Below are 21,560 nucleotides of genomic sequence, written 5' to 3' on the forward strand. Positions count from 1 at the left end.
TAAATGGAGCTGGAGAGGTCTTCCTCTGCAGAGGTCTGAGTGTGTCCTTGTAGTTGGCAGCAGCAGAGCAGTCTGTAGCTAGTTAAGAGAGTTGGGGTGGGCAGATATATCTGGTTCTGTTCTCCATCAACAGATGCACTGAAATTAGCCTTCAGTCTTGGTGCTTGTCCAAGATGGGCTGCTATTCAGCTTTAGCCTTAACCTTTGGAACCTATTTCACTGTCACTGCTGGCATTCCTGAGCTCTTCTAAAACCGTATCATTCTTCCCCTTGGAAGACACTGAAATTGATAATGCATGTTGAAGTGAAGATATGCAATTCTGTTATCTTTAAAAGCCAATTATCACACATTTCTAGATTCAAGGGTTAAGGATAAATTTTTCTCAAGTGATTGATTGCTGGAGCCACAAATGCATGCAGAAATGTCAGGGAAAAAAATACACATAGGCACAACAAATCTTAAGTCTGCTTTCAGAAAGTATTCGTAGAGCATTTCTTTAGGAAATACAAAAACATGTCTGTCAGATGCCTTCAACAAAATTGCATCATATTAGACCTCTAGCCCAGGAGTTGAGGAGATACAGATTGGTACCTTAGTTACCATTACAAAAGAACAAGAGCTTACTAATATGGTGACAGAATCACTATCAGCTGTCCTACACTGGCAAAGCCAGTCAAAGAAAATACCTTGTTCCTTCACTGCCTGCAGTTGAGTTTCAAGTTAATACAGTAAATACAGAAACACTCGTCAACTGACAGTGCTCAGGAATAAGTTTCTGCTTTCCAATGGCATTTGAAAGTTTTGACTACCAATTTTAAATAATTTTTAATAGTTGATTTTTAAGTGCTTATTTTCCGGTATAATCTTACATTCCAGAACTCATTCAGACTCAGCTCAACTTGATTTTAACCCTTGGCTATTTAATGTTTGACCATGTGTACACAGCACATCTTTATAGTCTATGGCCTGTGGCATTGGGAATCTGTATTACAAGGTAATTATTTTCCTCATAGAGAAAGGGGGAATGCTAGAACAAATCGCTACTCCAAAATAATTTGGTGGAATTGGAACTCTGAAATCCAGATTTCTGCAATGGCTCCAAATCCTGAACTATGTATGGAGCTGAGTTCTGTTTGTTTGAGATCAAATTTATCTGATCAAGTCATACTAATCTGATGTGCAAGCTGGGCCTTCTCATGAGGATGAACGTGAACATCATGTTCTGATGTGCAAGTTGGGCCTTCTCATGAACATCACGAAGATGTTCTCATTTAAAACTCAGAACTGATAGGAATGAACTAAATCCAGGCTCAGTGTTTGTTTTCCCTCCACTAGAATTTTTTTTTCTTAATTTATTTATTTTTGGCTGCATTGCTGCGAGAGGGCTTTCTCTAGTTGCAGCGAGCGGGGGCCACTCTTCATTGCGGTGCGCGGGCTTCTCATTGTGGTGGCTTCTCTTGTTGCAGAGCACGGGCTCTAGGTGCGCAGCCTCAGTAGTTGTGGCACGCAGGCTCTAGGGCGTAGGCTCAGTAGTTGTGGCGCACAGGCTTAGTTGCTCCGTGGCAAGAGGGGTCTTCCTGGACCAGGGCTCGAAACCATGTCCCCTGCACTGGCAGGCAGATTCCTAACCACTGCACCACCAGGGAAGTCCCCTCCGCTAGAATTTGATTGAAATACAAATACCACTACCAGGCCAGCATCCAGCTTATTAAAGGAAGGAGTCTTGGCTTCCTTCACCTTGCCTTTTAGCAATAGGTAGAGACATCCTGGTGTTCTGATATATGGTAAGAAGTTTGATATAGGAGCTTAAGATCCTCAGACAACTTGTCAGTCTCTGATCTGCACATCACCTTGGTTTGACTGTCCAGCAATGAGGTTTTCTCCAAAAGTTGCTGCTTTCCTAGCCGATGTGCTCAGGGTTGCTTACCTCTCGTATGGATGACTTTTAATCAACTTTGGCCTTGGGCACTTCCCGTTGAGTAAACTGATGAATATTGAAAGCAAATGAAATGTGAAATAAAATCATCCTGCTGGGATGAAAAGCATAGTTGGCCCTGCTCTATGGGGCAAGTAGAGTAAGGAGTCTGTTTCTAAGGCTTTTTTTTTTTTTGCTTAGGCCAGTTAGGTGGCAGAACTCTGAGGCAAGGCTGAAACATTAGGTTTACAATATAATGCTGACTAGTTTTTGTTGATATTAAATAGCTTGTGTTAATTCACCAGCAGGTTTGAGTCTGCATTCTGACCTTGTTGGTTTGCATGTGATTTACCAAAGTACTACTTGTGATAGTACCAAAGCCACTGTTTACCCCGCATGGATTTTTAAATCCTAGTTGACTTTGACCAATCTTGCCCTGTTTACTGTTTGCATAGTCACAGGTCAGGCTGGGCTACTTTGGGGCCTGGCTCTGGGACATGGGCCCACAGTTTCAGTTACTGCTTCAGCCCCTAGCTGAAGATTGGAAGGTTTATTAAGACAACTGAATTAGCCTCATTAAATTTGTGTTTAAAACAAAAGGCAGAGCCCCAACTCTTGGTCTTTTCTCCACCTCTCCCCAAGTGAACTAGGTTTTGCTTCCTTGGTTGAAACAGCATCTGGAATTAAGTAACAAATACTGTACAACCTATTCCATTCTGCAGTTAGACTGGAAAAGAACCAGCTTTAAGACTTTTATTGATATTTCTGCACACTCAAAAAGGAAGACGAGGATTTCTATCCAACTGATTTTGAAAACACACTTCTTCACAAAGGCCCATATTCTCACTCCACCGGAGACAACCTGTACACTAGATTCTGATTCTCAACTAATTCAGGCAGGCATGAACTTTCAAAGAAATCCTAGACAGAAAAAGGACCAGAACTCAAATCACGCGTTAAGCTTCACACGTATCCCCAGAGTCCCCACATACTCACTCTCTATAAAGTTCAGAACTAGACGGAAGGAGGATGACTGACTTCTGTGGGAGAAGTAAAAGTGAAAGAGGTTCTTGGTGCACTGACAAAATGACAAGTTGAAGGTCTATGGTTCCCTTTCACTTCCCAGATGGATCAGGAATAGGAAAACAAGGCTTAACCACTCATGATAATAATCAAACACATGGATTTTGCTAGAGATTTTGCTACACTTGGTTGGGAAAATGACTTCCAGAGAGGCAGACACCAACCTGGTACCCATTTTTGTACATGGATAGTATCAAGGAAATGGGCTCTTGCTGGTAGTGCCCTAAAACTACATATTTAGTCTGAGTTTCTGAAGCTGTTGCCCTAGGTCAGTCCCTACTGGATGAGGTAGAACTACGGTGGTGGGGATGTTCTTTTTTCTGCGAGGCACTTGTTTTCCAGCTATGTGCCAAACAGATCTGAAGAGCAGCAAGGTCTGGTGTAGCTGTGGGTGGTCAAAGCAGGGATGAAGGCAGCCTGAGGAAGGCAGGACTCCATGGAAAGTACCTCCTCATTCACTGGCTGTTTTTAATTGCTGTTCAGCTTTCCCTAGGAAGGGCAAGGAGTCAGCCGTGGAGGCCAGGTCTTGATGACACTGAGCATGTCTCTAGATATCTATTTTCCCTCAGTTCTATATTTTTTCTATTTTTACTGATTCTGAAATAGCCCTGGCTTCACTGATGAGATCGTGTGTGGGGCAGAGATTGAAACAGTGGATCTGGGACTTCCCTGGCGGTCCAGTGGTTAGGACTCTGCGCTTCCACTGCAGGGGGCACGGGTTCGATCCCTGGTCAGGGAACTAAGATCCCACAGGCCATGTGGTGCAGCCTTAAGAAAAAAACCACAATGGATCTACTTCCGTCGCCTTACGCGATTTAAAATGTGTGGGAAAATCAGTTTGAATGATGCCTAGGACTAAAGTCAAGACAAAGCAAGTCTTCGACCCCTACCCAAGCACGTCACTCAGAAGTTTGGTCCTGAGGTCTGCTCATCTCCCTGCGAAATCTAGGACCTCGTCTCACTTCCTGTCTCCGGTGTAGCAGCCTTCACAGTCCTTACTTGAGTTCTCATATCTTCTTCCTGCCAGAAAAAGCCTTGAAGCTGGAGCACCCACTCCACCTGCCAACAGCAAAAAGAGGTCAGCCCCACAGCAGTGCTGACCAACTTGGCCCAAAGCCCCAGCTAATCAGCAAGCTCCCAGACACAACTGTACATCTCTCCATAAGGGGACATGGGGGAAGGGGGTGACCAAAACACACTTTCTCAGACCAGAGGCAACACTAGCAAAGGGGGAGGTGAGAGGACTTTTTCTTAAAATCTTTAAAATCTGTTTGAAAAGTTGCAAAACAAGATAAAAGTTATAGCCTAATTGTGTACTAAACAAAAATACATATACACATTTCTAGAAAGTATACGAAAACATTACTCTGAATTTTACATGTCAGTTTTCTGTATATAACTTGTATTTCTTTATCAGCATAAATTAAGTTTTTCTGACTTAATTTTTAGCCTTTTTTTTTTTTTTTTTTAAGAATCTTCATTTTATTTGGCTTACAGTCGTAAGTTAATTACTAATTAGGAAAGAGCTCTTGTTTGATAAGACCAACCCCTTCCAACTAGATGGGGGGCAAAAGCCATTGTAAATTGAAACAAAAAAGAACTCAGTGTTACTCCCAGAATTCTATTCACCCCATAGGATAAACTCTAGTAGCATCATTAATGGACTGGGCTAAGCCAGGTCACACAGCGGTACATGGGGAGTTCAAGATCACAGGTTTCATGAGGAGGATCACAGCTTCCAGTCCTAAACTTCATCTGGTAATCTCACAGACACTGTCAGGTGGCCATTCATTACTTGGACATTTGTTAAGTACCTACCCCTAGATGCGCATGTGGCTGTTCCAGCAACCATCCAGTACCTTAAAGCATTCAACTCTTCACAGGCTTTTTGTATTACTTTGAGGGAGAACAGATCCTGGTCACCTCAGCTGGAGAGCTTTCAAATGCCTTAAACCCTGGGGTCTAGCTTTCTGTTCTCTGGTTCCGTGACCCTGCTGTTAGAGTGAAGTGCTTGGCATGTGCTGGTCCTGTAGATCTCCTGGGTTTCTGCCATCACCGTCGTCACTGTGACTACGCTCCAAAGCTCTGCACCCCGTTGGTAGGTGGGGCCACCAGAGAAATAACAGCACAATCAATATTAAAAATGCAGTCTGCCACAGGAAGACAGGTAAGGAGCTAGGCCAGGTGACAACACCCACCTAGCCTAGCCCTAGGAGAAAGGCCAAAAAGGATTCTGAATCCTTCCTCTAAAAGGATTCAGCTGGCAAACCCTATAAAAAGGCACATAACACCTGTTTGGAAGCTTTAATACAGTATTTAAGACTTTCGTCTTTCTAAATTCTTCATTGTCAATCTCTGCTGCTCTCCACCCACTTTCCCCTAAGAGCTCTGCCTTAGCCACACAATGGCCAGTCCTCTCCTCATGGGGCCTGTTTCCTTTACTCTCAATTTAAATTCAAAATAGGGAAAAATTGCACTTCAGAATAAATCATCCATTTTATTTTATTTTATTTTGTCATGTGCTCACAGCATCTCTCTCTCCTCTCCCTGGCAGGTCACAGAGATAAATTAAAAATAAAATCTACAAGGAAAATAATTTATAAAAGCACTTCCCAGGTTCGTGCCTTCTATCCGTACTGCTCAGTTAGAATGCCTCCCCACCTAAGCGGGGAGGAGAATCAGTGCTTCCCCACTTCAACTCATTCCTGCTAGCCCGGGGCAGACAATGCTCCAGACCCAGGCCGAGGTGGGGACAGCAGTGGCAACAGTTAGAGACACTGTGGTCCTGGAACCACCCGGCCACCTTGGTGCTCCCCTCTCTGCCTCCCCCAGGCAGTCCTCCAGGAGCCCTTGCTAAACTGGGGGTGTGGAGAAGCTGCCTGTGGCCAAGAGCCTGAGGGAGGGGTACCCTCAGCCCCCGTTACACGCACTTCTCATTCTCCTAGAAAGAAACCCAAAAAAGACAGACAGAGACCTCGGGACAGAGGAGAAAAACCCCAAGTGTTCACACGGTTACACGGAGTCTTTATGGCAAAGAGAACATTTAGCAGCTTTGAATATTGGTATCTCCTTTTTACTCAACACAAGCATTCTAGACCCTATAAGTGAAACAGGGCTCAAGCCCTAAAAAAATCAAAGCGCAAGAAACTCTAAGAGGACTAGTTTTTGTTGTTGCTGCTGGGTTTTGTAGTTTTTTGTCTTTCCAGTGACAAAGCCCAGTTGTTGGTAGGGGAGGCCTGAGGGAAGGGTCATTCCCCAGTGTTGTGCTGAATACTGCCTGGCTTGTCCACACCATCCCCCTGCCTCAGAGCAGCTCCCAGGAGGCTGCAGGCCCAGCCCTGTGGGCACTGCCGGCACCCCAGCTCCAGAAGAGCTCCAGGCAGCCGGTGAGTGGTGGGGGCGCACGGGTGGGAAGAGAACAGCATTCGCATGCAGGCTCTGATGGAGATGTGGGAGCCTCAGCTCAGGGGTTACTGGGCACAGAGGAAGATGTATGGCAGGGCAGTGAGTGACATGCTTGGTGTTGGGGCTGCTGCAACATGAGGCCTCACGACCCCCCTGCCTGTTGACTCTACCCTTTGATCCTAACCCTCCAAGCCAGTGTCGGGTCCCAGGGGCTCCCCTATGATGGAAACCTCACAGGAGGTATCATCCAAGAGCTCCCCTTCAGGGAGACCAAAGTGCAGGAGCAGGAAGAGTTCACAGGCCCCTCCCAGAACCTACTCCGTGTTCCACCCCTCCCCTAGGTTGAAGTGGGGTTTACTCACACCAGTGATCTAGTCCCCTCTAAAACCTGCTGCCTGAAATCCTGGCCAGAGCCAACTTAACCTGCTCTCTGATTTTCTTCCCGCTTTGATTTTTCTGGGTTTTTTGTTTTCCTTCCTTCCTTCCAGGAATGAGACTTTCTACTACTTTCCTCTCCTCTCGCAAGTCCCTTACTTTCCCTTTTTCGGCCTCCAGCAATGCCAGCACCACCCTTCCCTCAAAGGAAAGGGGTAGGGGTGAGGACCCTGTCCACCCAAACGGTCTGGCCACTTCCACCCTCCTCAGTGGGGGAAGCTGAGCCAGACAGCGCCTGCGCCTGCCTCTTCCTGTCCACTGACCCGCAGTCATCCCATCTGAGATCTATTGGATAAGAAGGCATTAAAGTCCCCGCTGTAGGTCCAGGTCCAGGCCCAGCCCTTCTCCAGTTTCCATCTCGGTGAGCATCAACCCCCTTCCTCCCCAGGCTCACTTTCTCCGGTCCTTCGGCTTCCTCTCCTGCCGCCGGGCCTGCTGGTCAGCCAAGGTGCGGGGAATGAGGAGGACGCTGCCATCCCCGGCATACTGCAGCGCATACTGACTGGGCGAGTAGGGCTGCCCGTTCTCATCCCGCAGCCGCCCAAACACTTCCTGGTACAAGCTCTGGACCTTCTGCTTCATCTGCCGCAGGGACCGGAGGAACTCCACCTTCTCCCGCAGCAGCCGGGCTTTATCGCGCTGCAGGTCCTCCACATCCCGCTCCAGGTTCAGGATGGTGTCCAGCTTGCGCTTGCGGCAGTTCTGCGCCGCCATCTTGTTCTTGCCACGGCGCCGGATGTCACGGATGAGGCTCAGCTGGGCCTCACTCAGCTGGTACTTGGACAGCAGCTCGTTGAACTCCTCCACAGGCAGGTTGATGATCTTGTCGTTGGTGAAGGGGATCTTCATGGCTCGGGCTCGATGTTCATCCCGGCTCATCTGTTTGTCCAGGAAGTCAGCCTGCTTCTCCTTGCTGCCCTTCTTGAGGGTGCTGGGTGGTGGCAGGTCAGCGGAGTCGAGGGCACTGGGTGCCATGTTGTATGTGTGGTTGTGGCCCACGTGCTCCAAATAGGGCAGGCAGGAGAGCTGAGCTGGGTCCTGGTAGCTCATGCGGCAGAACTTGGAATACTCGGGCTGGTAGCCCACAGCGCCCTCAGCCTCTTCCAGATCCAAGGTCTCAGAGTCAGAACTGTAGCCAACTGCACCTTCCTCAGAAAAGGAGGAAGAGGCTGAGGAAGAAGCAGAGGAAGAAGAAGAGGAAGAAGAGGAGGAGGAGGAGGACGAGGAGGAGGAAGAACTACCTTCAGAGCTGCTCAGGGAGGAAGGGCTATGGCTGGAGTCCAAGGAGAGGCCTGAGTCAGAGTCAAATTCCTCTTCGAGCTGGGAGGCCTGCACGGGGTTAAAGCCTTCTTCAATGGCCAGGTCCATCAGGCTGATCTCATCTAGCATGGCTTCATCTAACAGACCCCCGAGTGGGTCAGGCAGCTCAGGGCCTGCTGTGTCGTTGGCTGTGCCATTCAGCTGGGGTGGAAAGAAGAGCCCTGCCAGGTTGGTGGAACCAAAGGTGGAGTTGAGGCTGGTGGAATTGCTGGGGACCAGCGGGAGCAGCGTGGAGCTGCCGGCCACAGGCAGGCTCTCCACCTCAGGGCTGAAGAGTGAGAAGTCCTGGCTGCAGCCCCCCAGGGACGCCTGATGCAGGCTGACATTCTGATTGATGGGAGTGTTGGGGGCAAGGCTGTAGTTGGTGCTCAGTGGGTCTCCTGGAGGGGCATCGTACAGGATTTCACTTGTTGATGTGTTCACTTCCATGGCCTGGGAGGGGAGAAGAGCATCACCGTTCACTTAGCGCAGACTCCATCCCCAGGTGTGGCTGGGGGCTCACGACAGCAGGCACCCAACATAGGCACAGCTGCATGGGTGTAAAGGCAAGAGACAGGAAACCACAGCCCACAGCATCAGCTCCTGGCCCCGCTTGATCCATCATGCCTGGCAGAGACGGGTTCCTCCCTGTGGACTCCACCCCAAGGCAGGACTGATCAGCTCCAGGTCATGTTTGGCCCAGACTCCCCCATCGTGGAGGAGAGGAAAAAAGCACCTAACACTGCAAAATCAGCACAGTGAAAAGTACACCCAGCCTTGGAGTAAGAAAGCCTAGCTGCACCACTTGCTGTAAGACCAGGAGCATTTCACTCAGTCTCTCTTTGAGGTTCAGTGTCCTCACGTTTAAAATAATAAAGGGCTGACTAGATGATCGTGAGGGCCAAGTGAGACGACGATGGCTGTAAAGCACTACAAGAATGTCAGCTTTTATTAATGCTAAACCTAGGAAACACCCAGCCAAGTGATTATCTGCCTGAAGGGCAAGAAGGAGGCACACCTAGGAGCCAGGCCTGCTTTAGAAGCCTGAGCCCCGGGGCTTTAACCCAAACCCCAATCCTGACTCCACCACCTACTGACACATGGACAGTTACCTCTCAGTGTCCCCACTTTCCTATGGATCAGAAAGGTGTTACTCTCTCTTTTCCCAGAAGTGGAAAAGCAACTGAGTATGAAGACACCCCACACAAAGTCCGATAGGTTTGTGCCTGGTTCTGATAATCCTACCTGCATTTCCATGATGGACATGAGATCTTGCCACTGCTGTTCCAAATCAAATGGAGACTCTGTCCCCGTCAGGAGAGGAGACAAAAGATTGTTTTGAAGACCTGGGGGCTCACTCTCACTAGGCACTGCTTCTGTTATGCTGGAAATGTCTGCTGGAAACTAGGGCAAAACACAGAGAGTTTAACAGGGGAGGAGGAAAGACCACCTTCTGCTTTCCTCCCCGAGACTACCACCTGAGGTTCTGTTTCTTCCTTCCTCTGAATTCACCCCCAGCAGCCAGGACAAGGCCAACACCAAAAGCCGGCCCCTCAGGCAGCCACAGAGAGACACACTGTGTGCAGGCTGCCCTGCTGACTCAGTGTGCTCTCCCTGGAGTCCTGCTCACCTCAGCATTCTCCCCAAAGGGGCAGGTGGCCTCCAGCAGCCTAAGGCACTCTTCCAGGGACAGGGCTGTCTGGTCCTCCCCACCAGGCACCTGTGGCAACAGCAACTGTTAAGTCTGACTGACCCGGGCCTTGGCTGCCTGTGGGCCGAAGCCCCTTCCCCAGCCTTTCCAAGGGGAAGCTTGAAGGAGGCCCTGCATGGTTGCAGGCCTACACTCTCCCTCCGTTCCCAGGCTGTCGGCTGGCCCTGAGTCCCAAACTCCAGGGGAGAAGAGAGTGGGGGGTTCTGACACAAGCAGAAAGCCGCTAGGTGCTCTGCCTCCCGTGTGCTGTTCGTTACCAAGGCGTGGCCCCTCCGCTGCGGCTGCTCTTCTACTCCCGCTTCCTCAGCCACCACTGTGACTTAGAAACCCCAACCCGAGATATACATTCAGGCCCATCCCACAGACACAACCTGCCTTCTCTAAAGAGAAGTTTCTAGAAGTGGGCAGAGGCAGGAGTACCTGTGCAGGGAAGCTCTCCCCAGTCTCTCCATCCACTAGCAGGTTTCGTGCCAGAGCTTCTGCACCCTCGCCTGGCCAGGTGTCCTCCTGCTCTGCTCCATCTCGCAGTTCCTTATCCACATCCTGCTCCTTCTGGCGATGACTGTAGTCAAAAATCTCACGCCCAGCCCCCAGGTCAATATCCTGTCGCCAAAGGATGTCAATCAGATCTATGTCCTGAAAGACAAGAGCACCTTGACTTTAGCTCTGGGGTCCAGGGGCCCCTCCCTGTCCTGCCCCTCAGAGGTTCCTCCTAGCATCACCCCAACTACTCCCGGGTGGGGCCCCTCCCAATCTACACCTGCCAGACTCTACAGACTCTACCCCCTGTCCCCTCCGTACCAGCACAGCTTCATTCATCCATTTCCAGACACCAGCCTCCAAAAAAAAAAAAAAAAAAAAAAAAGAGCTAGCGAAAACCACTAGCACAACCATCACCATACCGGTCTGCGGGCTTAGGATCTGGACCAGAGGCACAGCCAGGCCAAAAGGCAGGGCCATCTTACCACTACTTAAGAAGGAAGGGGGAAGCAGGAGACACTTCTCATTTCGGGAATGGGAATCCCTTAAAACTTGGTTTGTAGAAAGCCGGCCATGGCAAGCAAGAGTCAACTGTCAAGCAAAATTGCTTCGCAGTGGCCAGCCTTGCATCAGCCTGTGGTGCCATTTCATTTGCATAAAGGGGTGGGGTGGACTGGAGAGGAAAATCCCTGCATTTGCAACCACCTGATGCAACCAATGACAACGACAGGCTATCCAGCCCTTCCTACAGCCGTTCCCCCTTCCCTGGATGAGGCAGGAGTACGGCTGAACACCCACAATTCTCAGTCCAGGCTCACCTCAAGATCCATCCCTACCAGAATAGAATGCCCACTTTCAGCTGATCCTAGCAAGCTGCCTCAATCCCCGGAGAGCCTCAGGCAGTCAGATGATCCTCACTGGACACCCCACCCCTGCCAAGGCCAGCCCCACGGTGTCCCCACAAACCAGTGCTCTCACTCCCTTACCACACCCCAGGACTCACTGACTCCCATCAGTCAACCCACTCAAGGACATAGCCCCCATCACTGCCCAGCCACAACTGCCACCTCGGGCACCAAAACGCCTCCCTCTCACTCTACGCTGGCGGCTCCCGATTAGTTCCTGCTCCAACTGCCACCCCCACTGCCACCAGCGTACAACCCCAATAAATATGAGACGTTCGGGTTTCCTATACATGCCGCCCCCTGCTGTTGAAGAAACCCTAAACTGTTGCCTTCCAGTCAGAGATTAAAAGACAGACACTTTCCAGAAAGCAGTATCCTTAGCTTAGACCCACCTCCCTAGCTCTGACCAGGTATCCCTCTCCCACAGTAAGCCTCCCTGATCCTAAGACCTCCCAGGTGCACCTCTCCCTGCAGTCTCCCCACATATACCAACCTGAACAGAAGCCCTGGACCCAGGAGCAGAGGGGGGCTGGGCCACCCGGTGACCAGCCACCAAAGAGTTAAGGGGCCGGCTCCCTTTGGCATGGCCCCTACCACTGTGAGAGCTGCGGTCCAGGCGGGTCATGGTCTGCGAGATGAGCCCCAGGGCAGCTGGTGCTGGGCAGCCGGACAGGGGGCTCCAAGGAGCTCTTGGCTCGCAGGGAGCACACCAGGCTGGAAGGGTGGCCCCTTGCTAGCTCCGAGGGGCTCAAGGAGGGTGCCCCGCCCGTGCTGCTGCCTGGGCGGCCCAGCCCAGCCCCCTTCCTCCATCCTGGAGCAGCCCCCTCCCACCTCACAACCCCAGTTCCACTCAGGCGCCCGGCAGCCCCCACCCTGAGCTCACCGCAGAGGCTGCAGTGAGATGGGACTCCCACCCCATGCTCCGTGCTCAAGCTGCAGAGGAAAGCAAGCTCCCTCCTTGGCCTATCCTCCCGCTCCTCCCTCTCTCCCCCTCCCCACGCCCCCCAAACTTGTTACCTAGGCTGCAGCAAGGAGCCAATCCCCTCCCCCTCCCACCCCGCAGGTCACTGCTGAGGCTGCAGAGAGCCAATCCCCTCCCCCAGGTCAGCAGCTGGGCTGCGGAAAGAGCCAATCCCCTCCCACTGTCGTTACCTAGGCTGCGACGAGAGCCAATCTCCTCCCCCAAGTCTCCGCTGGAGATGCGGAAGGAGCCAATCCCCTCCCACCGCCTGTTACCTAGCTGCAGCCGGGAGCCAATCTCTGCACCAGGGCAGCTGGAGAAGCTGCCGCAAGGAACCAGCCCATCCCCAGGCCGCCTCCGTCTCCTCAAGGAGACGCACCCAGGGGCGGGCAGCCCCACCCAGCCCAGTCAGCCAGCCGGGGTGGCGCAGTGAGAGAGCCCTGGGGGGAAGGGGTGCCACTCTCCCTCCTGTCGCATCCTGCTTACCCAGCCCACTCAGGACTGGAACTCAGGACTGGGCAGACACTCCTCCCACAGCTTCTCCGGGAATCTAAGTTCTTCCCTGGAAGCGTAAGGAGTTTTCCCGTTCCTCAGGAGGGCTGTGGCCAGTCGTCCTCAAGCCCAAGGCTCAAAGCTAGGCTGGGCAGGAACCCAGTGCACCCAGATCCACTGGGAACCAGGGGCTTTGTCACCCTACAACAAGCCAGACAAGAGGAAGGGGGAAAGCCATCTGCACATATGCAGGGATGTCACAGTGCTGGCCAGGCCTAGCCCCAGGCAAGAGGAGGGAGACAGGAGCCTGAAAGCCAGCACTGAAGGAGACAGGTGCTCCGCAACGTCCTGGACACAAACATGTCCCCCCCCCGCCCCCCGCTTTCTCTTTACCCCAGGCTTTGTTCAAGAGCAATCTCGGCCTGAGCCCCGGCTTACATCTCTAAAGCAGGAAGAATGCCCCTGACAGAATCAGGGTCACAATTCTGGCTCCCATCCTCACTGCTGCTCCCCTTGAGCCTAAGGTCAGGTCAGGGACAGTATGTTCTCCTTGGCTGCAGAGTGCTCCTCCTCGCCTGCAGAGAGCTGTACACAGGCCACCCCCCGCTCTGGGCAGAGTGCCAACCTCGAGGGGAATCCTATCCCTGACAAGGGCCTGGGCTATAGCTGTCCATCGAATAGGCCTGGCAGCAGGGGAGTGCTGCCACCCCAGGGATAATACCAGCTCCAGCAGTGCCTGTCACATGCTCTGGACCTGGGTATTTTTATCCCTGAGTTGCTGAGGAAATAATGTTCTAGACACACAATAATCCTCCCTTCCCCCATACCCAGCCTGGGCCCCTAATGCTAACCCACCCCCAATCTCCAGAGGGAGCAGTGAAGGCCTGGGGTCAGGGAAAGCACAAACTTCATGAAGATCAAGAAATGGAGGCAACCAGGGTCAAAGTCCCATCCCATCCCATCCCACCCCAACCCATCCAATTACATTGAAAACATCCCATTCCACCCCATCCCAGGAGAGGTCCCTGCAGGAAGAGGAATGAAGCTATGCCTGGTGGGTTACCAGCAGCAGGGTTCCCAAGCCCAATTACATCCACCCCTTGAGGAGCTACCGTGGGTGGGATGATGGAAAAGGAGGCTGGGAGGCATACTTCTTCAGACCACTGTGCCAAGACTGGAGCCCAGTTGACGGGAAATAACAGAGGCAGCAGAAGAGAGGTGGCACTGTAAGAATCTCAGAAAAGAGGCACTGCAAGGCAAGGAGTGCTCATGACTCCCATACTCGGGTAATTCTTGTCTCTCTCAAAAGTAGAGCCAATATGAGCCAGCTAAGCACAGAGCAACCCTGGCACTACTGACATTTGGGGCCAGATCAATCTGTTATTTAGGGGCTGGCTGTCCTATGCTTTTTAGGAAGTTCAGCAGCATCCCATGCATCTCTCCACTAGATGCCAATAGCACCTTCTCAAGTTCTAACAACCAAAACTGTCTCTGGACACTGCCACATGTTCCCTGATGGACAAAATCATCCCCAGTTGAGGACCACTGGCCCAGAGGAAGCCACATGATTTGACAGTCACTAACATTCAGAGAACCGAGCTCAGGAACAGGCTTCAACGCGGGATGGGAGGCAAAACCTGGTCTGACTGGTAGGCAGAAAGAGCCAAGTTCTACAGCATCTGTAAAACTTTTAACATACCTCCACACCCCCTCTTCCCAAACAATCCCCCCATGCACCCTCGCCTCAAGACTCAGCTCTGGAAAACCCAGCCCAGTGCAATCCAGCCTCCTCCTTCCCTAACGGCCAGCAACTGAACTGGACCTTTTTCCAAGCTCCTTAAGACTGAGTGGCAAGACAGGTCCAAACGCAGAGCTCAAAGCAGTCTTATCACATTGGTGGGGGAGGGGCAGCAGAAACCATTTAACATGGTTAGAGGCGACTGCATCACCTTCTGCCCAGAGCAGTGTGTCAGCCACTCCTCAGTTCAGACCTCTGACAGCTCAAAGCAAGCTGCCTTCAGCAGCAGAATGCGGTTTCTCTTCTAGTTCCCATCCCTCCCATCCCTACTCGCTGCAGTGGGCCTTTAGCAAAGAATGGGAGCCTTGGCCCTCTCCTGGCCAAGAATAACTATCTAAATCTACCCCTTGGCTCAGACCCAGGAGAGGCGACTTATCAGGACCTTACCACCACAACAGGCCTGACCACAAAGGAGGAGAACTTCAGGATACGTATGTGTGTTTTGATGTGGGGGGAGGTACAAGGCAACAGTCCACAAAATATTTGTGTCTTAGCAACAAACATACACCGCATCAAAGCCCATCACAACATGACTCCCTCCCCCACCCCGGGCCTCCAGGAGTCATGTTGAAATCCAAGCAGTAAACACACAGGCATGTTCTAAGGACCTCCCACTGCCCTGACAGTTCATTTAGAGGTGGGTCAATGGTTCAACACAAGGAAATGCTCCCAACCCCCAATCCTAGTCAGACAATCTAGCCCACTCCGATCCCAGAACAATGCCTGAGACCCCCTGGAACCTCTCTGGTTCTTTACAGGGCTTACTACTATTACTACATTCCTTCAGGACCAGCCCACCCCCCCAACCCCAGACCCTTCCCACCCTCCCCTCCACGTCGCCACTAACCTCTTTGGTTAAGTCTCCACTGACTGGAGGGGCTACAGCCCCCAAATCCTCCAAATCTTCACTGAATCCCTGCTCCGTTTCGCTTTCTCGCACCCCGTTGTCTGGGCCTGTCACATCCTGGAGACCACTGGAACTCTCGAGGGCGAGGCCTGAGCTGGGCTGGCTGCCAGAGACAGACCCCTCCGGATCCCGGTGGACCAGCCAGGCGTTAACCTCAGTGGTTGGCACCTGGAACCTGTCCAGGGCCCTCACCTGACTGAGGAGCCGCCGGGCAGTGAAGTAATTGTCCAGGTCTATGCTCTTGGGGTGGATACCGTAGCCATCCAAGGTATTCCTCAGGTTGTGGAACTGGGTCTGAGTATAGGCAGAACTGGGCCCCAGGATGATCTCCCGGAGCGGGGGGAGCTGCGAGGTCAGGTAAGTATCCACGTCCACCCGCACCCCGATCAAACTCAGCAGAATGGTGAACTGGAGGAGTCCTTCCGTTAAGTATTTCTTCAGAGAAAGCATTGCTGAAGGACCAGAATGTTTATGCTTTTTGGTTTTTAAATCTTCCAAAAGACAAATCAAGGCCACTGCTCTGCTGCTCCAGCCAGCAAGTTACCCTCCTCAGTGCCAAACCCTGTACCCCACCCTGGCAGAACACAGGGGCTGAGCTTCTTGATGGCCTCAGAGGAAAGCACACCCCTTGGAGCCAAGGCCACACTCCAGACCACATTCACTTTTCCCTTCTTGACACCTCACCTCCGAAAGTACAACTGTTTCCTAACCCAGTCCAGGCCCTCAGGGCCCACGTGACTTACTGTCTCCACAGTCCACATACAGTCACTTCCTCACTCACATTAGTTGTCCTCTCTGTAAATTTCACTGCAGGTTGTTCTCGGGAACAGCTGATGGATATTTTTTTTCCTTCTCTCTCCTAAGGTTTATTTCCTTTGGCTGGAGCTACAGGCCTTTTGTCTTGGGTCAGAGTGTCCCGCCTCCTCCACACTTACCAGGGGGGTTTCCAGAGAAACCTGAAATGGGAATCACAAAAGCAACAGGATAAGATTCCAAAATTTTCATGCCATGACCAAGGCAGAGGTAGGAAACACATTAAAAGGCCACTTTTATTTTTTATTTAAAAATAAATCAGTTATTATACTCCAAGAAAAACAAAACATGAAAACCTGTTACAGACAGAACAACTATGAGAGGAAGGTATTGCTCACAAGGGATCTCAGTTTCTGGATATCAATTCTGCAGTACCCTAAAAGGTAGCTCATTTTGGATAAGCAGATAATGCCCAGGGCATCCAAAATATTTTACACCTTGTCTGATTTACCAACCCTCCCCCCACCCCATACACACTACCCAGCTTCTATTTTTAGCGTGAGAAGTCCATTTCCTATCTTAAAAGAAAGTTTGTTTCTCATCTCTCAGGAGAAAACTGCCTACAATTCTTGTGCCTTCAAGTTCTAAAAGGGAGGGAGAGATTATTAATGGGTGAGAGAGTAAAAGGACAAGAGAACAACCACATCATAGAAAAGAATAACGCCTTTTGTTTTCCCAACTTTAAAATCTGATTTCCCTTTCCTATCACTCTCACATTTTTTAAAAAATGGGGGTACTGACGAGATGGGGGGCCCTGAGGCAGGATTATTCGGTCCAGAATTTGAATAGGCAGGTTTTATTTTCATTCACGTGACCTTCTGATCCAAAGCAGAAGGATATGGCCAAGTCTTCAACCCAGATAGCCAAGTGGGGAGGGAGTAAAGCTGCCTTTCACTTTCTAGTCTCTACTTCTGAGCTTCCATTAACCTCATAAACCACGACATAGCTCTCTCCTGTTCACTGCTGTGACCCATCTACGAACTTCATCCTAACGGGAAAGAGGGATACACACACACACACACACACACACACACACACACACACACACGCCCTTATCTGGTTGGAGTAAACATAACTGCGACCCAGAATTCCTGCTTACACTACCCTCCAGTTCTCACGCAATTTACTACTAAAGACCTCCCAAGAGCCAATTAAGTTCGAGAAACCGTTAAAGATCGAGTAAGGCCAGGCCTGAGCCCGGTCCCACCCTGCCCCGGATACCCGAGTCCGGCTGGGACCAAGTCGCCATGCCGCTCCTGGCGCCTCGACTTCTAGCCTTCTGGGCAGCAGCGAACAAGTGCTACTTTCCTGGCCTTGACCCACCCTGACGGCCAAACCCCACCCCGCCCTCCGCCCTTATGGCCCCACCCCGCTCCCAAGCCCGGGCCTAACACCACGCCTTCTCAGGCCCTCAGCCCTCCCCAGTCCAACCCACCCCGGAGATGCTTTCTCCACGGCCTCTCGGCCCCTCCCTGCCAGGCCCAGGGCCCGGCCCCGACGCGAACTCCGCTCGGCCGCCCGCTCCCGCCTCCTGCCCCTCAGCTCCACCCCGCCGCCCTTCACCCCGTAAGCCTCGGCCCCGCGGCGCTGCGCCCCTCCCATTAGGGAAAGAAATGTGCTTGATACCCTCTGCTGATCTCGGCGTCCGCCGCTGCCGCCACAGCAGGCGCTCAGCTCGAGGCCAGGCCTTGCCGCCGCCACCGCCGGCCGGCCTAGAGCTCGCCAGCCTCCGCTTCCCTCCCCGCCCCCTCCTTCTACCTCATACGGAAGCCCGCCCTACGCCTTCTCCCCCGGAACACGTTTCTCCAATCAACGAGCGGAGGCAGTGGCCGTCGCCGGATGTTGCTTTGATTGACAGCAGAGAGAACCCAATGGCTGAGTGTGCCTCCTTCTCCCCTTTACCAATTTCCCAAGACTGACACGGTCCACGGCCCAATAGGCATGTAGGCCCACCCCACGGCATGGGCCCACCAATAAAGTGGGGCGAAGGCGCTATCGCCCGGCGTTCGGGACCCCTCGGCCGTGCGCCCACCGCTCGCCGGCTGCAGGAGGTACTACAGGCTGAGCACGGAGTCAAGTTAATAGGCTGAGCGCTTCCAGTGCATTCTTTGGCGAGGGTATAAGGGCTTAGGGCTGGGAATGGGAGGTGGTATCGCCGCCGGAGTGCGGGGTCCCCCTCTTGAGGGTTCCCACGGTGACTTGCAAAAGTCCAGTGAGACCTGAAATGCTGAGATGGGGCACAGAGCATGTGTTTCGCGTGGTGGGGACGCTCGTGCCGCCATCTTGGGTGCTGGCAGCGGAAATCGCTCTCCCAGCTTCCGCTCCGCGCGGCCTGCGCGTTGGGCCGCTTGCCAGTAAGGGATCCTTACGCCGCCTGTCTCAGGCAAACCCTGCGGACGGTTTGCCACGACGGTGGTGGGACGTTGGGGTTATGAGGGATGTGGCATAATTAGTTATTTTTGTCATAATACAAACACCTTTTCTGTCTGTACCAACCCCCGCCACCCCACCCCCCTCCGCCCAGCTTCCCACGCAGGTTAGTTTTGCTTTTCAGGAACTTTCCTCAGTTACTAGTGTTCTCCAGTCTCTTCTAGCCAACATCTTTGTGATTTCCAAACATTGGTTTGCCTCCAGCATCACCTTGGGAAGTTGTTAAACTTGCACATTTTGAGGCACCACACCAGAGGTTCTGATTCTTACCCTGGGGTGGCAGTCTGATAACCTCGCCCGTTTATTAAACAACTCGGTAGTTTTCATACAGCTGGTGCAAAGACCACTTTTAGGCAGTCACTGAGTTGGCGTTTGTAGTAAGTTGTTCCTAGCTGTGGGACAAAAGAGGCGTTGACTCAAATTCTTGACTCCCTGGAAGATCCTGCTGATCTAGTGGGCGAGCCATTGGTCCTCATACAACCAAGGACAAGGCCAACTGGTAATTTATTTGATGAGAACATCCAGTCCATCATGTGTTTGGAGAATTAGGCGGCTTAATTCTGGGTGGTTCACAGATTATAACGCACTTTCACCATGTAGGAGTATACAGCGTTGAATCCTCAGAAAACTAGTTACTCATTTCAAAGACAGATTAAGGGGACTTCCCTGGTGATGCAGTGGTTAAGAATCCGCCTGCCAATGCAGGGAACATAGGTTTGAGCCCTGGTCGGGGAAGATCCCACATGCCACGGAGCTACTGAGCCCAAGTGCCACAACTACTGAAGCCTGCGCCCCTAGAGCCCTTGCTCCGCAACAAGAGAAGCCACCGCAATGAGAAGCCTGCGCACAATAACAAAGAGTAGCCCCCGTTCCCCGCAACTAGAGAGAGCCGTTGCGCAGCCAAAAATAAATAATTAACAAAAAAAAGATGGGTTCAGAGAGCACATGTTTTATTTATTCGTTTTACTATTTGTCACCCAGAAAATGCTAAAATATAAACCCCATGAGGACCAGAATTTAGTGCATTAACTGTTGAGTCTTCAAAACCTAGGACAGTGCCTGCAATAGCAGATACTCAATACTTGCCGGGAGTTCCCGGGAGTTCTAGTGGTTAGGATTCCAGACTTTCACTGCCATGGCCTGAGCTCAACCCCTGGTCGGGGAACTGAGATCCCACAAGCCCACAGCATGGCCAAAAATAAATAAATAAATAACATTTCAACTTTAAAAAATAAATAAGGGACTTCCGTGGTGCCGCAGTGGTTAAGACTCTGCACTTCCCATGAGAGGGGCCTGGGTTCAATCCCTGGTCAGGGAACTAGATACCACATGCATGCCGCAGCTAAGAGTTCGCATGCCACAACTAAGGAGCTGGCGAGCCACAGCTAAGGAGCCCGCCTGCCACAACTAAGACCCGGTGCTACCAAATAAGTAAAATATTTTATGGAAGTTCCCTGGTGGGCTAGTGCTTAGGATTCCGCGCTTTCACTGCAGAGGCCAGGGTTCGATCCCTGGTTGGGGAACCATCCCACATGCCGCCAAAATACAAGAAATAAAATAAAATATTTTTTAAATAAATAAATAAATAAAAAGTACTTGCTGAATAACTGAAGGGGAACTCAAGCAGGCCTGTGATTAAAAGTTCCTGTTAAAAGCAGAAATCAATACTTGGAGGAGGTGTGGTTTTGAAGGATATGGCATATTATCTAAAAAAATGGATGACCACTCAGCCCCTGAATAAGACCATGAAGGTAAATACTGCTGTTGGATAAGAAAAGAGGAGAAATTAAGGTGTAATCAGTAACTCAAAATATATCAAGGGGGTTGAGAAGGAAATATTTTAAAACCATAGCACTAAAAGATATCAAGACTACACTAAAGTTACCAGGCTAAAATACAAGACTATTTTGAGAAGATAGAAGGAGAGATTGCATACTGAGAGTGGCCATCTGTTTGACACAGCAAATAGAGAACAATTTTAAACCTTGACACAGTTCTGAAAAAACAACTGGGCAATCTTCTATCTATGGGGAGTCAGGGAACCTTAGCACCAACAAAACTAAGTGTTTTGGACAGTCCATTTGTACTTTACAAGTTTCTTTTGAGCTGCATAGCAGGGTACCAGGTGCCTGGGATGAGAAATAAAGTTATGTAGTACATATAAGACTAACATGAAGTCAAGATAAATATTCACTGTAACGGCAGCTGTGGGTGGGACAGCCACACTGAGGAGATAACGATGTGTGATACTCTCACATCACTTTGAAAGCCTAAATTCATTTGGTCACTTTTTAATGACTCACAGGTTTGTTAAGCTGGCTCTCTTACCCATCCTCTTCTTTCCTTTCTCTCCTTTCTGGGGTCCTGGGTGTGGCGAGAGTTGCAGGCACTGAGAATAGGAGGGGCTCCATGTTAATCCTTAGAGAAACACGGGGAGGGGGAAGGGTAAGCTGGGACAAAGTGAGAGAGTGGCATTGACATATATACACTACCAAATGTAAAACCTATAGCTAGTGGAAAGCAGCCGCATAGCACAGGGAGATCAGCTTGGTGCTCTGTGACCACCTAGAGGGGTGGGATAGGGAGGGTGGGAGGGAGATACAAGAGGGAAGAGATATGGGGATATATGTATATGTATAGCTGATTCACTTTCTTATAAAGCAGAAACTAACACACCATTGTAAAGCAATTATACTCCAATAAAGATGTTTAAAAAAAAAAATCCTAGAGAAGCGGTGGGAAAGGTGTGGAGAGGTCTTTTGCCCACACTATCCTGTTCCCTTTCTTTTGCCTCCTAACTTCAAGTACTATGTTTAAATGTGTATAATAATTATTTGAGTGTAAAGTGGGAGAGAGCTGGATCAGGAACTGTGTTATTGGGTTAAAGAATGACTAGGGGTAGTTAGAAAAAGTTTTCAGCTTAGC

General features: G+C 51.0%; 1 protein-coding gene across 5 annotated transcripts; it reads right to left on the reverse strand.

Moving 5' to 3' along the window:
• Nucleotides 1–5,483: 5,483 nt before the first annotated feature.
• NFE2L1 (NFE2 like bZIP transcription factor 1) lies at nt 5,484–17,955 on the reverse strand. Of its 5 annotated transcripts, none has more exons than XM_059908206.1 (6): nt 17,832–17,955; nt 15,333–16,348; nt 10,270–10,485; nt 9,769–9,858; nt 9,384–9,542; nt 5,484–8,591 (listed from the first exon to the last, which is right to left on the reverse strand). In XM_059908206.1, the coding sequence occupies exons 2-6, from the start codon at nt 15,840–15,842 to the stop codon at nt 7,230–7,232; spliced, it is 2,337 nt and encodes a 778-aa protein (XP_059764189.1). In that variant the 5' UTR covers nt 15,843–16,348; nt 17,832–17,955; the 3' UTR covers nt 5,484–7,229. The 5 variants fall into 5 exon arrangements, with proteins under 5 accessions (XP_059764189.1, XP_059764191.1, XP_059764188.1 ...); XM_059908208.1 differs by lacking the exon at nt 17,832–17,955 and adding an exon at nt 17,427–17,530 and having other exon boundaries at nt 10,270–10,452; XM_059908205.1 differs by lacking the exon at nt 17,832–17,955 and adding an exon at nt 17,427–17,530.
• Between the last annotated feature and the right edge of the window lie 3,605 nt (nt 17,956–21,560).

This window comes from Balaenoptera ricei, chromosome 20 (assembly GCF_028023285.1).
Source record: "Balaenoptera ricei isolate mBalRic1 chromosome 20, mBalRic1.hap2, whole genome shotgun sequence".
In the NCBI taxonomy this organism is placed as follows: Eukaryota; Metazoa; Chordata; class Mammalia; order Artiodactyla; family Balaenopteridae; genus Balaenoptera; species Balaenoptera ricei.

Bases quoted from the DNA above. Each gene is read 5' to 3' on its own strand.
- NFE2L1 (XM_059908206.1), bottom strand. From the start codon at position 15,842: ATGCTTTCTCTGAAGAAATACTTAACGGAAGGACTCCTCCAGTTCACC. The intron at 10,486-15,332 runs GTTAGTGGCGAC...CTTGTCTTTCAG, and splicing joins GTGGAGACTTAACCAAAGAG to GACATAGATCTGATTGACAT. The intron at 9,859-10,269 runs GTACTCCTGCCT...CTGTTGCCACAG, and splicing joins GGGAGAGCTTCCCTGCACAG to GTGCCTGGTGGGGAGGACCA.